The sequence below is a fragment of the Triticum aestivum genome, chromosome 7D (assembly GCF_018294505.1).
Source record: "Triticum aestivum cultivar Chinese Spring chromosome 7D, IWGSC CS RefSeq v2.1, whole genome shotgun sequence".
NCBI classification, from domain to species: domain Eukaryota; kingdom Viridiplantae; phylum Streptophyta; class Magnoliopsida; order Poales; family Poaceae; genus Triticum; species Triticum aestivum.
The window spans coordinates 21319257-21333432 of record NC_057814.1 but is presented as its reverse complement, the minus strand read 5'-3'; the positions used below and the strand labels follow the sequence as shown (position 1 = coordinate 21333432).

At 44.0% G+C, this 14176-nt stretch overlaps 2 protein-coding genes across 3 annotated transcripts in view; both read right to left on the bottom strand.

Annotated features, from left to right (window-relative positions):
- LOC123164213 (disease resistance protein RPM1) overlaps window positions 1–14176 on the bottom strand; it is a gene marked incomplete in the record, with an annotated part of 60098 nt that overhangs the window by 20058 nt on the left and 25864 nt on the right.
- Window positions 8559–13787, bottom strand: LOC123164214 (uncharacterized). 2 transcript variants are annotated; one of them, XR_006482208.1, is made up of 6 exons: window positions 13555–13787; window positions 11854–12896; window positions 11396–11683; window positions 9932–10987; window positions 9362–9819; window positions 8559–9235 (listed from the first exon to the last, which is right to left on the bottom strand). XR_006482208.1 is itself a non-coding variant. In XM_044581628.1 (5 exons), the coding sequence occupies exons 1-3, from the start codon at window positions 11692–11694 to the stop codon at window positions 10195–10197; spliced, it is 825 nt and encodes a 274-aa protein (XP_044437563.1). In that variant the 5' UTR covers window positions 11695–11824; the 3' UTR covers window positions 8559–9235; window positions 9362–9819; window positions 9932–10194. The 2 variants fall into 2 exon arrangements, 1 of the variants encoding a protein (XP_044437563.1); XM_044581628.1 differs by lacking the exons at window positions 11854–12896; window positions 13555–13787 and having other exon boundaries at window positions 9932–10626; window positions 10894–10987; window positions 11396–11824.

Genomic DNA, 14176 nt, shown 5'->3' with positions numbered 1-14176 from the left:
CCGTTTCAAAGAAAGCAGAGATCTTGGTTTTCTGAACCCTTTTTTCATGTAAAAGCAACACCCTATATCATGTTTTCCACCAACTAGATACAAGTATTCGTCCACCATGTCCTCCATCACATGTGCTACCTTCCGTACCTCCTCCAACCAGCCCTCATACACTTGATTGTTCTGGTTTCTAATGTCCATTTGACAGAGAACATCATGAATTACACGTAGCTCCCTCGCTACCCGACCCATGCTGCCCTGTAGCTCTATTAGTCGTGTCCCGTACTTTGCAAATTGAGCGCTTGCCTGGTCAGCCGCTCCACTTGCCAAGGCACTTCCAATCTTTTTAATGGTTAGAAGAATCACAATTTCCGCCATTGCCTTCTGAGATTTGCTACTGTCTCACTGTTTGGTGATGTTCTACTTGTATATTTTCCTGATTATCAAAATGACCACTGCAAAATGAAGTAGGTGATGTATCAATCAAACTATTAGTGCATTCTGCTAGTAACAAGCACTTGACAAAACGCATTTACACTCTGCAACCACAGTGGAAAAGTGAAATAAAAGAAAAACCTTTCAAAGTAATACCCCTATAACTCTTATTTTGTACTCTTAACCTTCCCACATAATCAAACAAAACGCTATTTACGAGTCATGACAGACAGTCCATGAGAACTTTTAAAACTTTGCACTGTTTTATAGTTAATTGCGGCAATTAATGTTGATAATTGACAAGAGAATGACATCTGATCAAATAACTAACCATCATACTCCGCTTCCATATAGGGACGCCTCATGTTAAAATGGCTCACATGATCACATTTTAACCAAGACAAAGAGGGAACGCCGCACATTAAGAAGCACGTGAGTCCTTGCCACTTCACAAAAAAAGAAGCTCGTTGGTTCTCTTGAACTAATCTTTATTGTGCTTATCGTGCAGGGAGAAATCACAATGCATTATGCAAAAATGTATACTAGGCTTGAGAACTTCAAAAGATAGATCAGAAGTAACTCTGGTTATCACCGAGGGAGATTGTTTTAAGTACTCTCTCCTTATCACAAATACATGTTGTTTTGGATACGTCTTATGTCAAGCTGTAGAACTTAAGACTATAAATATTGTTTCAAAATTTTGATTGAGAACTTGTAAACCATGTCAAAGCCATGTTCAATACAATAATTTTCTTAAAAAGCATGTTCCAAAGGCATTTACCTTCTTCGCGCTTGGCCAATATCAGATTTGTCTCGAAAGCATGTTCATAATATAATAATTTCCTTGTGTAATATATAGCAATCATTCAAATGAAAAATAGCAATTCTGAAGAAAAAAACTGAGAGAAGCCAAAAAGAAAATCATTCAACTTATACTATTGTAAAAGTTAGTGGTCAAAGGTTAATCTTGAACACTATGTCAGTATCCAAAAAGACATGTATTTATGACACGGAGGGAGTACAAACTGAGATAGCCAGTAGGGAAGGATGACACACCTGCATCGGAATGGCTAAGATTCAATCGATCTTGGTGACATCGTTGTGCATTTCTGAATCTGAAACCATCCGAATGGCATCATTGATCCCCGCAAAAAAAAGAGACCTCATGGCTTGGTTGGTGTTGTGGTCATTGAAGCTTTATCGTGAAAATCCTGTACTCACGTGGAGCAATGGGTATGACTGAGTGTGCTAGCGTGGTGTCGATGACAAATAGCTGGATTTGACCTTCAACCTGAGGTGTCTTCCTTGTTCCTTTTATCCATTAAACCGAAGAACCACCACGTACCTGGCTTGTAATTGGAAGGTAAACTACTTATTTTTGCATCGACCTAGCTAGAGTAGTACAACCTAGGGTACTCACAAAAACAATTAGGTTAAAAAATTGAAGGGCAACAGACCTGGCTCGTAATCGATGTAGATCCGGCCAGATTTCGACCTGTGGTGACCTCCTCCTTCTGCGCTTCAGAATCTGAACTCATCAAAACACTCTAATGGAACTCTTGTTCAAGCCACCAGCAGCCAAAACTCTTGTGATCCTCATGTGTGTCCGAGAAAACGAGGAATCCTCATGTTCTTTAGACATACATACACACCTTATGGCTGGTTAGTACCCTTAAGATTTGTTTAATCTGAGCTTTGAAAATATGGCGTGGCTATCAGTGTGCGGATTAAGCAAGGCAGCCGGTAGCATCTTTAGTATCAGAGATGCTGCCGTCCTATAACCTTTTATACTATATAGTTATAATCATGGCAGTTGGTGCCGGCACGCCTGGCCGGCATGGTTGATATAGACAGCCTGGCGTGCCCCCTATGGTGCTGGTGAGTATAACGAAGATTGTCGAGGCTTTCTTTGGGCCGGCAGCTCTGATGCAAATGGTTGACAGTGCGCAGTGAACATGCTGCCTGTAGTTGAAACGGGTTGATGGATCGAGTTCCAGATCAATGTGCCGCCACAAGGGACCTCCTATATCAGGCATTTGCCACAAGGGACCTCCTATATAAGACTTTTTGAAACATGAATATTTTTTGAAACTGTGAACAAAATTTGAAAACGAGAACATTTTTTCAAATTCCTGAAAGGCATTCTGAAACACAAACATTTTCTGAAATTGTGAATAAAATTTGAATGGGAGAACATTTTTTGATATTGGCAGCAAATTTGTAAACTGGAACACGTTATAAATATCCGAATAAATATTTCAAATTTTCAAAAACAAAAGAAACTTGAAAAAGAAAAACGGAAGAGCAAAGAAAACGGAAAAAAAATTAAAACCAAAAAGAAAAAAAGAAAAAGAAAAGAAACAAAAAAGGAAAAAGGGAAAATAGAAAAACCAGTTCATGAACCTCCTAGAAGGTTCCCAAAACCAGAAAAACCAGCTGGGAACCACCTAGAAGATTCCCAAAACTGGAATCGCTCAAACGTTTGAACAGGGCTGGACCATCCGAATGCTTGGCGATCTGCCCCTGTGTGTTTTTCCCGACTACTTGCCGCAACGAGCGGCAAATAGGAATTTCACCGCCACAATCTGTAAGATGTACCGAACTGCAGTTTTGGTAGACCTGCGAGGGCCACGGGAGATCGTCATTCTTCTTGGATGATAAAAATATAAAAAATCGTCATTCTTCTCGGAGGACATGTGGTTTTTTGGCATGAGGATCCAAGAGGGAGCTCCTTATGCACCAGCTAGGAGACTGGCACATACTAAGCTACAACACTGGGTCACCCCGTTAACCGCTAGCGGTGCAGTCCCCTCGCCAGGCGCATTTAGTTCATTGGTCAAACAGTTGACCGGTAAACCGTTGATTTTTGAAAACATAAAATAGGAGATGCGTATCTAGGAGATCGCTCCTAAAATCTACGATCGCATCAGACCCCATATGTGGAATACTAGAACCACGCAACTCCTATTTCGCACCTTTTGCGCCCGATAATATATTATTCACAAACCAACGCACACCACTTCCCCGTCGATATTCTTTAAATAGGCCAGCCCAACTAAGACGAGCGACAAGCTCCATCCGCTCGCGACAGCTATGTGTCCCCATAACTGATGCATCTCTCGGCTGCATCCCTCGGCTTCGTTGGACACGCGTGGCTGCGCTCGATGTTCTTTTGAACTATGCAAACATTTTTGTAAATTGTACGAACATTTTTTGAAAATGTCACCCATAAATTCGGGCTCACTGCAGGCGACCCATGGCTAGGGCGTCATAATAAGCAGCACATAGCCACGCCTCCCTTCGCTCAAGATTTGTGTGAAGCTTCCAGAAGATTACCAGCCGGTTTTGGGAAGCTTCCGGACGGTTTTTTTTGTTTTTAATCGCTTTTTCCTTTTTTCCTTTTTCTTTCTTCTTTATTTTCTTTCAAATCCAAATACTTTTTGCTGACAATGTAGGTGCCCGGTCTATAAATGGTGGATGGGCCCATTTATTACCAGTGCATGGATCGATCGGGGCAAAAGTGAGCTGGCGTAATTTTGGGCCGTGGCCCACTTTGTCGCTCCACTGGATTGAAGACGCAAACGTTGGGTTGCTTCCATAAGGACCAAGCCGGGCAGATAACGAACGAGTCAAAGCCCCTCCTGTCGTCCTTTCTGAACCGCTGACAATGTAGGAGCCACCACTCCAAGAAGGTTTTCCATCCTAGCTGGCCTTTGAATAGGGAGGTGTAGCATGTCTAGGCAACAATGCCAAGTCTCTTGAGCATGCGCAAGTATATGATCAATATTGTCCTCGTCTTTAAGGCACGTGAAGCAAGCCGATGGTTTGTCTTGAAGGCCGTGGCGAGCGCGACGATCCGAGGTCCACAACCTGTGTAGTGCGTAGCAAACCAGTAGAAGATCTTGCATTTCAACAGAGCCCAACTTCTCCGGATCGCCGGAGCCTGCAGAAAGAGAGTCAAGCCCAGCCAGAGGCGAGAGTGTGTCGATCGAGAAGAGTAAACCTCCGAGGCCGCACAAGGCCAAGTGAGCCCATCCGGAGCAGTGTGATCATGTTGGACTGTAACTATGGCATGCCTAAGATGCATGAGCTGTATCTGCGACGTGAAGGGGGTAGTGGCCTCGACATCCTCAATCCGGCGCTCATCAACAATGGCCTACTGCACAATTCTCCGATTGATGGTGCGAGTGCACCAACGCGAAGATCAAAAGGGCGATGACTTCAACCGAGAAACCGTGGAACCATCGATCCCTCTAAATAGAACTCTATCACCCTTGCCCACCTGAATGTCGACCAAGCTGTCAAAGACCAATCTAGCGTCGATGTCAACCATGAGCGCCAAGCCTTGCCATGGTCTGTCCATATCAGTACTTCTCAACCATTCCCAGCGAACCCTGAGAGCCAACGCCTGAAGTCTCAAGTTTTTGACACCGAGACCACCAGAGCAAGTACTTGCAGGGCAGCATCGAATGGTACGGTAACATGCTAATAAGCTTCCGAAGGGGAATCCATTCTGCATCACGAATTTCCGATCGCTGCTACATGCCATCTTTAATCATGTTTTGTTTTTTAAGTTATTGTTCATGTTCACCTTTGTATTTTTGGAGTCAACCCGCCAGTTCACGAATTGATTTCACTGCGAATTTGGAATGTCTCCATCTTTTACATTGGATTCTTAAGCTAGTTCATGGACAGTACACACTTGTATGCAGTGCTTGTGTAAATTTGCATGGGAAAAAATTTCAAGCCTTTGGATCTACAGTAGAATGGATGGTGGATAGGAGTGGCAAGTTAGCCCCCTGACTTTGGCTCAAGCAAGTTAAGAATCTGCTCCCCCTCACCAGGGTGCTAAAGAACACAATCAAGATGTACGCTTGCAGAATGCTTCCTGCCGATAACTAAAACAACAAATTGTAGAGCTAGAGCTAGAACAACAAATTGACAAAAGCAGCACTAGTTGGCAGATCAACAGCCTATATGCAGAGGTAGCGTCGTATGGTAAACATCCTGCATCAAGAATTTCCAGTCGGTGCTACATGACAATCCCAAGAACTTGAAGCTTGCTGTAACATCATCACAATCCTTTCTTTTCATGGCACGCGGTGTAGCATTCAGACCATAGCATCAAGGGTTTACTGACAGTAACCATACGGCAGTGAGAATGGATACCTGGGCAGTAATGAATCACAAGCAATTTTTTATTTTTGGAAAAGTAAACGAATACGTGAACATTAAGAATCGCTAACAAAGGCTTTTATTTACGAGCCACGGCTGAAATATGTGAAATCGTACTTGGTTCTCAGCCAGCACACACGAATAAAAGTACACAGGTAATGCAAAGAAAAGGAAAAAGGTCTGAAAATGGAAACACGACTCAGTCAGTCTTACAATAAGCACACACGAATAGCAGTACGTAAAGTAGTTTGAATTAATGTGGAAACACAACTCGCTCGCAGTCTCATGAAAAGTGTTGTCTTGTTATCACAATGTGGAAACGCAGGCAGTAGTAGTAGTAGCAACATTACATGAGTGACAAAGCATGATAATCTCATAAAAAGACATATATGCGGATATGCCATAATTTATTATGAGTGAAAGACTAAACCTATGCCCTACCACTTACACTGGCATGTGAGTTTTGCATTGTTGTTTGACCTGTGGAGCAGGAAGTGGTCGCAGGCTTGCAAACTCTACCAGATGTTTATTTATGAACCTGCAGACCTCCTCGGCAGAGTTTTGCTTCTCTCCCGCATTGGTCTTTTTTCTTGTAGTACACCAGTTCCACGGTAGGACAATCACTGTAGTTTTTTCTCCTTAGGCAATAGACAAACCTGGCTAATCACATCATAGGTGTGATGGCACTCACACAGACATAGCCGAACATGCGCTTAATTCAAAAGTATTTTTCGTACTAAACAAATAAACTTCTCTTGCGTTCTGAACTATCAACAAAATGATTTGATGAACCCCACCAGATCCAGGCCTGCAACATAAGTCTGCTAATACAAAGGAAAAATCAAGTCGCATAAATTGCTTCCTACTCGCTTTGTCTCAAAATAAGTGTTGTACTAAAGTTGAGAGAGACAGTTATTTTGGGACGTAGGGAGTACAAAATAGTGACAAAATACGTACAAACAGCAGTAGCAGCACAGGCAGGATAAGGTGATATCGCCAGCTAGTTTTTTTATTAGAGAAGAACCATTGCCACTAAGATGATGTACAAACTCACCTATAATCAACATAATTGACGTAATCTTGTTGATGACCCTTCTACATGCAGCCTCAATCCTAGCTTGACAGCTTGAATACCACACCAAATTCAGATGCAGTTGACCTTAGCTGGAACGTGAACCTCTAATCTATATCAATGAGCAACTTCCTGCAGCAGAACACAACAATGCATGTATTCATTCACCCTATGCTCTACCTCGTGATGATTAAGGCTTTTTTAATGTGGAATCGCACCGCCATAACCAAGCACGCCAAACATATGGGAGAAAGCAGTCAGAAAAGGTGTATGGAACAAATGGCAATCACCATGGGCATCATCAACACTGCCTATGCAGGAATCACATCAAGCAGCAGCAGCAAGGCCGAGGCACATACCTGGATGTGCATGAATAACTCACAGCGCAAGCATGCACAGCTCCGGCTCCAATGTTGACATTACGTGATTGCTGCACCTGCACCTCATGTGTGGCTGGGCCAACTTCAGCAAGCTTATCGGGAGGTGAGGCTGTCGTGTCACGGAAGGCAGGGACGAAAGTGGAGGAGGCAGATGAAGATATATGTATACTGAACAGGAGAGAAAAAGGAGCTTATATACACAGGGCAAGGACAGAAAGGAGAAGGAAATTTATTCATTTTCTTTTGCAAAGTAATGAAGAGAATGAAGAAGAAGGGATTTTGCTGCAAGGGAAGAAGATCAAGAGGGAAACCAATTGGTCAATAGCAACTAAACCAATCGACGGGGCGTGATTGAACAAATAAAAATCATACGGCTTTGAAGAAGACAACAAGTCTGCACAACCATGGAAAATATATGGAAAAGGATGACATCATGGTTTGTAGACGCCAAACTACATCCATGGATGGAGTAATTAACCTTCCAGGCCCTAACTACTATTTACCTGCACATAATGTTCCAAGTTAATGAAATTCCCATCAATAATTTGCGGCACATACATGGAAGACATCACACACAAATAAACTGTTGACAAATTGAGAGGGGATTTTGCCTGCATATAATATTCCAAGGTAATGAAATTACCATCAATAATTTCCAGCATAAAAAACTATTAACAGATCAAGAGAGGAGAGAGAGAGAGGTATGACCTGCGGAAAGTACGTTGAGTAGGCAAAGGCGCTGGCAGAAAGATTTGTCTGTCACTGTATGCAGTAGTGGTTAAGCTCGTGAGTGGATCTTGAACCCATCTGAATGAGGCAGACAATGGGGACCGCCTTGTGTGGTGGCGGTGATCCTAACGGGCCGATGATGATATAACAACCTTCTCTCCAGGGACCGCTGCTTGGATCCTGAATGGCGGCGGACAGCGGGGATGGAGGCGCCGTGCGGTGAGGACAAACTCCATGGCGGGTGAGCTAAGAAAACAGGAGGAACTTCGTTTTAAAAGAGATGGAGCGAAGGGTCGAGAGAAGGGGAAGGGATGAGATTGGAGTAATGAAGAGACGGGTGTAAAAGTAAAACGAGAGAGGGGAACAAATGATTGAACAGTGATTGCATTGACTGAAGAATAGGGTATTTATACCCATCTACAGAGGCGGTAATTACATAGTCGGTAACTGGCGGTTGCTAAGCTAAACAACCGACCTAAGCATTGATTATTAGGATTTAATTAATCCTTAACAACGGGGATACAGAGAGTTTCAGTAGTACTAATTCTTCGGTCAGTGCCAGGAAAAGAAATTATTCTCTTTTATTTCTTTCAGGGAGAGAAGAGAGAAGGACGTGGATTCTCAAAAAAGGGAGAGACAGACGTGCTTTGGTGTGTTAATTGGAGAAAAATGCTGACGTGGGCAGGCTGCATGTCAAGATAAATATGGTAATGGGGTCAAAAATGGCATTTGGTGGCCGAGCTACCTGCAGGCCGGAATCAGCCCCGTCCCTGCTCGTTGCGATCGGTGCCAAGCCATTAAGACACTACCGTATTTTTACCGTATTCGTAGGAGAGTCTGCTGCCGCACTGTATCTGCTTTATTAAATAAACCTTGCGGGCACACCTACACGAGCAGGTACAGCAGTGCAGCACAGCATCATATCAGACTCATGTACATGGCACGGGACTTTGACTTCGTCAACATGTGCAGTACAGCATCATATCAGACTCATGTGCATGTAGCCGTTTGGGTCGAACGCTGAGGATCCTGCCGTTGCCTTCGTCTCGTCGGCTATTTATAGGAGAGATGGCTCTCCATCGCAGCCGCACCCAGCTCAAACAAGATCGAGATGGCTTCGTCTTCATCCTCAGTTCATTCCACGGAAAGGCGTCAACACTTGCCGCTCATCATGTGCCCGGACTGCGGCGAGGTTCAGGTGGAGACCAACATAGATGGACCCAACCTGGGCAAGCGCTTCTACAAGTGCCCAATCGACAGTGTAAGCTTCACTTTCATTTTTAGATTCATCCCTTTTGACTTTGCAAGTGCCCAACGACGAGGCACAACTTCGATCAGAACATATGACCCACATTCATATATATAGCACCTCACCAAAATTTTCAAACATGGCCCTCGTGTAAATTTTTTATGCATGTATCTCAATAGGTAGGTTCTGAGCGAGCACAACACCACCCTGCATGTGGAGACATATCATTATGATGTGTTTTTACCTTTTGATTTTTCGTCAACAACAGGACTTGATTCATGTCAATATAAGTTGCTCGTCAAAGTACAACACACAATAAGTTCTTAACCTTACCAGTTTGGTTCTCTTCTCTTGATAGCTCTCCTCCGAATCTCTGTCAAATTGCATCTTCTCATATTGCCTGACGAAAAGGTGCATCAGGGATCCTGGTGGCACATATCCTTTCAGCAAATGGTTTGCACTTTCACTCCGTTGCGTGCTGGTCATCTTGGCACAAAAAACATCCATGAAGTAAGGCTTAGCCCATTTCATCCGAGTCTCATATATTTGTGTAAGAAATACATTATTTTGTAGACCGTGCTTCTGAACCATACATGCCAAACCATCCTCAAATTCTTTCTCGCTAACCATGTGATGCACCATCTTGTTGAACTCCTGTTTGAACTCACTACCTTTGCCTAGCAGTGGCCCAAGGCACTCTTTTGCTTTCTTCAACACATGCCATTTGCACCACCGATGTGTTGTATGTGGCATGGCATCTTCTATGGCAACCTCCATTGCACGAGCTTGGTCTGAAAACAACATTTTTCTGTCAGTACATTCTAGGAGGAAAACATTTTCACAGCAAGCTTAAAAGGAAGATCAACACTCATAAATAGATGAGAACATTTTTTTTCAAAATACCTATGAGGATTGTGCGTGGTTGTGGCGCTCCTATCATCTGAAAGAATTATGTGAATAACCACTTGAAAGTGTGTGTCAATTTTCTCATCGCTCATTAGCACACCTCCAAAAATAATGCTTTGGAAGTGATTGTTGACACCAACGAAGAGGCCAAACTGCATGTCGTATAGATTAGTTTTGCATGTCGTATCAAACGTGACAGCATTGCCAAAACACTTAAAATGCTCGATGCTTCTCCCTATTGTCCACGTCAAAGTCTTGACTCAACCATCACTATCAACCTGCAGACTGTATTTGAACTCAGGATCTTCAGCCCGCATTGCGTTGAACACCTCTATTGTTTTTGTAGCATCGTTTTTCGACTGCTCTCTGTTAAGTTTTCCACAAAGAGTTTTGAGAGATCTCTTTGTGAATGGCACCTCCTTCACATATCCAAAAAAACTGCCAACCACACTGTAAACCTTGCTCAGGCTTATATTGTTCTCTCTCAGCTGTTTCACCAAGTCTCTGGTGTATCTATCTATGTGTCGGTGCGATTTCCAGTGCAGCTTCTCCATACAGTTAACTGAGACTGCATGGTTGTCCTCTGCTTTGTGTTCACATATGTACCATCCTTTATCATCCCATCTAAGAACCTGCATCAATGCGGGGAATCCACATCTCGTCGAGCGGCTGTTCGATTGCAATGGCTTGCCCTGCATAGTTTCTCATAAGATATGAGAGCATACAAAATGAAAAAGTAGTAGGAACGGGAAACATTTATCTTTTTTGAATTAATGAATCATCCTTGCCGCACACGCGCACACAAACTCATGCATGCATTTTTCCCGATGGACGTTCAGCCTGCTTTTGGCATACCTAACGCCAAACCCAGTCTCCCAGGAGTATAGGTTGTAAAACTCATATGCTTTTTCAACTATGTCAAAGCTAGTTCCGAGCGCCGGGTTAACAACAGTGACAACCTTGTTGTCTGCATAAGCTCGCATCGATGCCTCTAGGGCAGGGACTCTGCTTGGGTTGGCATCCCTCTCTTCTGGCGCGTTGCCAATCCTAACACTGCATTTCCCCACACAAAACGGTGTTAAAATATACTCTCTACTTGTCAAGACTGATATAAACAAGGGGTTTTATGAGAAAATAATGTTGATCTTTTTTGATACAGAATCAATAAATATGATCTAGCTTCATGACACCTGATTGTAAAAATTATGGTTCCAAGCTAGCAAGAATGCTATAAGAGGTAAAAAAAGATTTGTTTCTACATGGGATGAACTCTGTACATGCGTTTTTTCTTACAGCAAGGTACAGTCTCTGAACTTACAGGAAGATTCAATCTCTGAACTTACAAGCAATTGTTCTTACGGGAATATTCAATATCTGAACTTACAGCAAAGGTGATTACAGGAAGGTACAACCTCTGGCCTAACAGCAAAGGATTGACAAAAATGTGTGTGTGTTTCTTACCGTCGAGTCCAACAGGATGCTTTTGATTTGTTGACGACGACACCTTCTGCATCTCCCTCGTCTCCCATAGATGCAGTGGACGTATTCTGTGCCGCCATATCGTTCGAGTCACCAACGACCTCACTCCCACCGTTGTGGTATGAGCCAACATTTGCCTCCACACGCATCGGCTCAGAAGAAATCACATCAGAGGAGCGCCCGCGACCTTCATGGATGGAAGCAACCAAAGACTCCACAACATCAAATCCGCCACCCAAAATATCACCCGCATGAGCCTTGGGAACCAATCTGCAGCACATACACAGTTCTCATCTACTCAGATACAACCAACATCAGGAAGAAGAACTCAAGAAGGGACCGGGAGAAATCAAGGAGAAGAGCACCAAAATCAAAAGAAAGATTCCCTTTTCGGGGTAAGCAACGGCTCGAGAAATGGCAGATGCGAGATTGGATCTTACCATGATTCTGCTTCCTAGAAGAAGAACTCGAGGCCATCCATGGCGAAACGCCGCTCAGATGGGCCCAGGATTAATGTCGCACCAGCCCTTACCTGCCACCAACTACCAACGTGTGCTACTTTTAAGTCAGCCCAGCAAGCACATGACGTGCTTGCGTATCCAGCGCGCACCCGAGGCCCACGTACAACACTGGCACAGCAGCCCACGGCACGGATGTATTTCAGATTAGCAGCTACCGTATACCTCTGACCAAAAAGGCGTGCACACATCGCAGCGTTGTACTGTACGGCGCCAGATTCCAGCCTGCAGGCAGCTCGGCCACCAAAACGCCACTCTCTAGTGGGGATGAGTCTCTTAGGTATATAGGATAAGGATATATTCAGAAAAGTATTGATGAGCAATAAACTAAGCTATATACATACAGAATCCAAAAGCAAATTACTTTGATAAGAAATGGTGGAAATCTGAGACCCAAATTTGATTAATTTTGAGACACCGAAATTCAGCGTCGATTTGCCATAATATAAACACAATGCTGGCTTGCTTCAGAATCATTTTTCTTGGCAAGGAAGTCTTGCTTCAGAATCTTGACTTGAAAGCTAACTGACCCCCGATACGATTGCTAGCAACTCGAGAGCAATAATTGGGAAGGGTTTAAATCTTTTTACGCACTTAATTTCCGGAATGACATGAATGCATCTCTAAATTAAACTATCATCAGTCTGATGTATACACTAATTAATAGAAGAACAGAAAAACAAGCACACGAGCAACTACCTCTGATTTTCATTAGAGGACCACGGCGGTCAAGCGTTGTCGCAGGTCGGTGGCACCGATAGGGTGACGATCATTGGCGCCAATCTACTACACACAAGGGTCAAGGGTGACGTCAATGAGATGATCTCCGGCTGCTCGGCAGCGGCATGGTTCCAGTTGCCTAGAGCAGCTTGAGGCAAGCAACAGCCATAATCCAAGCTCTTTCTTCAGCAAATGGAGCCGCGTCATTTGTATCGGTGATGATGGGGCGTCAAACCCTGCCATATCTGTGCAGGTTCAGGCTCAACATCAGGCTTCCTATTATGCAACCAATAATGAGAAACTATTTCCAGGCTATTGGTTATAATTAGTCAAAGATCTATCTATGAGCGCAACATGAGTTGCCTAACCAAACGGAAAACTCAAAAATGAAAAATGATGAACACTTTCAGGTCCATCAAAGAAAATAAAAGGGAGGGATACAGGGGTCTACTCGTGTTGAAATTTTTCTCTGTCAGAGGTCAGTTATTGACAAGGAACGGCAGAAAAACATGTATTCATTCAGGGATTCCAAATGTGTCACAGGTAGCTACCAGCACTAATACTAGTAACAAGATGCAGTTAATCTGTGAAAGGTAGGCACACGACTAATGAAGGGCGGCGGTCAATCATATATGTCAGGAGCCTCTGAGCAGCAGCAATCACGCAAATCTCGTTTTGTCAGTGGAAGCAGCATAAGATCAAATCAAGCTGAAGTAGCTTCCCTTGGCTGACGACCGAGGATGTTTATTTAAGGTTGAGCTCATGGGTTCAGAGAACAGATCAAGCTTCAGAGATTCAGTTCAGATTTACTAACTGCAAATTCTCGATCAGATTTAGTAATTAAGCTGGAGCCCATGGATACGGCCGGAGAATAAATCATGCTTGGGTGGCTGGCTGGCTTACCTCGTCGTCGCCGCCGGGTCGCGCCGTGGGAATCCACTTCCACTTCGCGGCGGGCGCGGAGAGCGAGGGGGGGCTTGGCCGGGCAGGGCGGTCCAGTCGCTGTACCGGTGGGACGGGGTGGGGGACTTGGCCGGAGAAGAAGCATTCTCCTGCCCCTAACCCTCGCCAGCGGCGAGGTCGTCTGCTTGCCCCTCGCTCCGTCTCTCCCCTCTCCGGCCCAGTTTTTTTTTTAAGTTCTTCCGGTCCAGTTGGAGTTCCCGGGAACAGTACTAGTAGTTTCACAGCGGCATCACTTTGTTGGCCCCACAATTTGGTTTTTCGTTGTGAACCATGGTTTTAAATATTTTATTGTGTTTGATTGATATAAATAAATACATTAGTTTTATATAGGGAATCATTCTCCCTCACCCGATCGGTCACTTATGATGCGTCGTACGCAAGAAGCATGAATGTCCATGTTAATGTGAGACTAGCCCACTCATTCGGCCTTATCTCTAGGTATCTCTTCTCATCCATGTATGTCATTGTCTTGCCCTCCCTCGGTTCCCATCGCTCGAGGTTGTTGTCTTCCTCTTTCTAACCTTCGTCGCCCACGAATTGCTTGTTGATGGATGCTTCTTCC

What these genes read in the sequence shown, in the direction of transcription:
- LOC123164214 (XM_044581628.1), bottom strand. Translation starts at nt 11,694, where the DNA reads ATGTGCTGCAGATTGGTTCCCAAGGCTCATGCGGGTGATATTTTGGGT. An exon ending in GCATCCTGTTGGACTCGACG is followed by an intron (nt 10,988 to 11,395) that starts GTAAGAAACACA and finishes GGGGAAATGCAG; the next exon opens with TGTTAGGATTGGCAACGCGC. An exon ending in GAGCTTATGCAGACAACAAG is followed by an intron (nt 10,627 to 10,893) that starts GTTGTCACTGTT and finishes GAAACTATGCAG; the next exon opens with GGCAAGCCATTGCAATCGAA.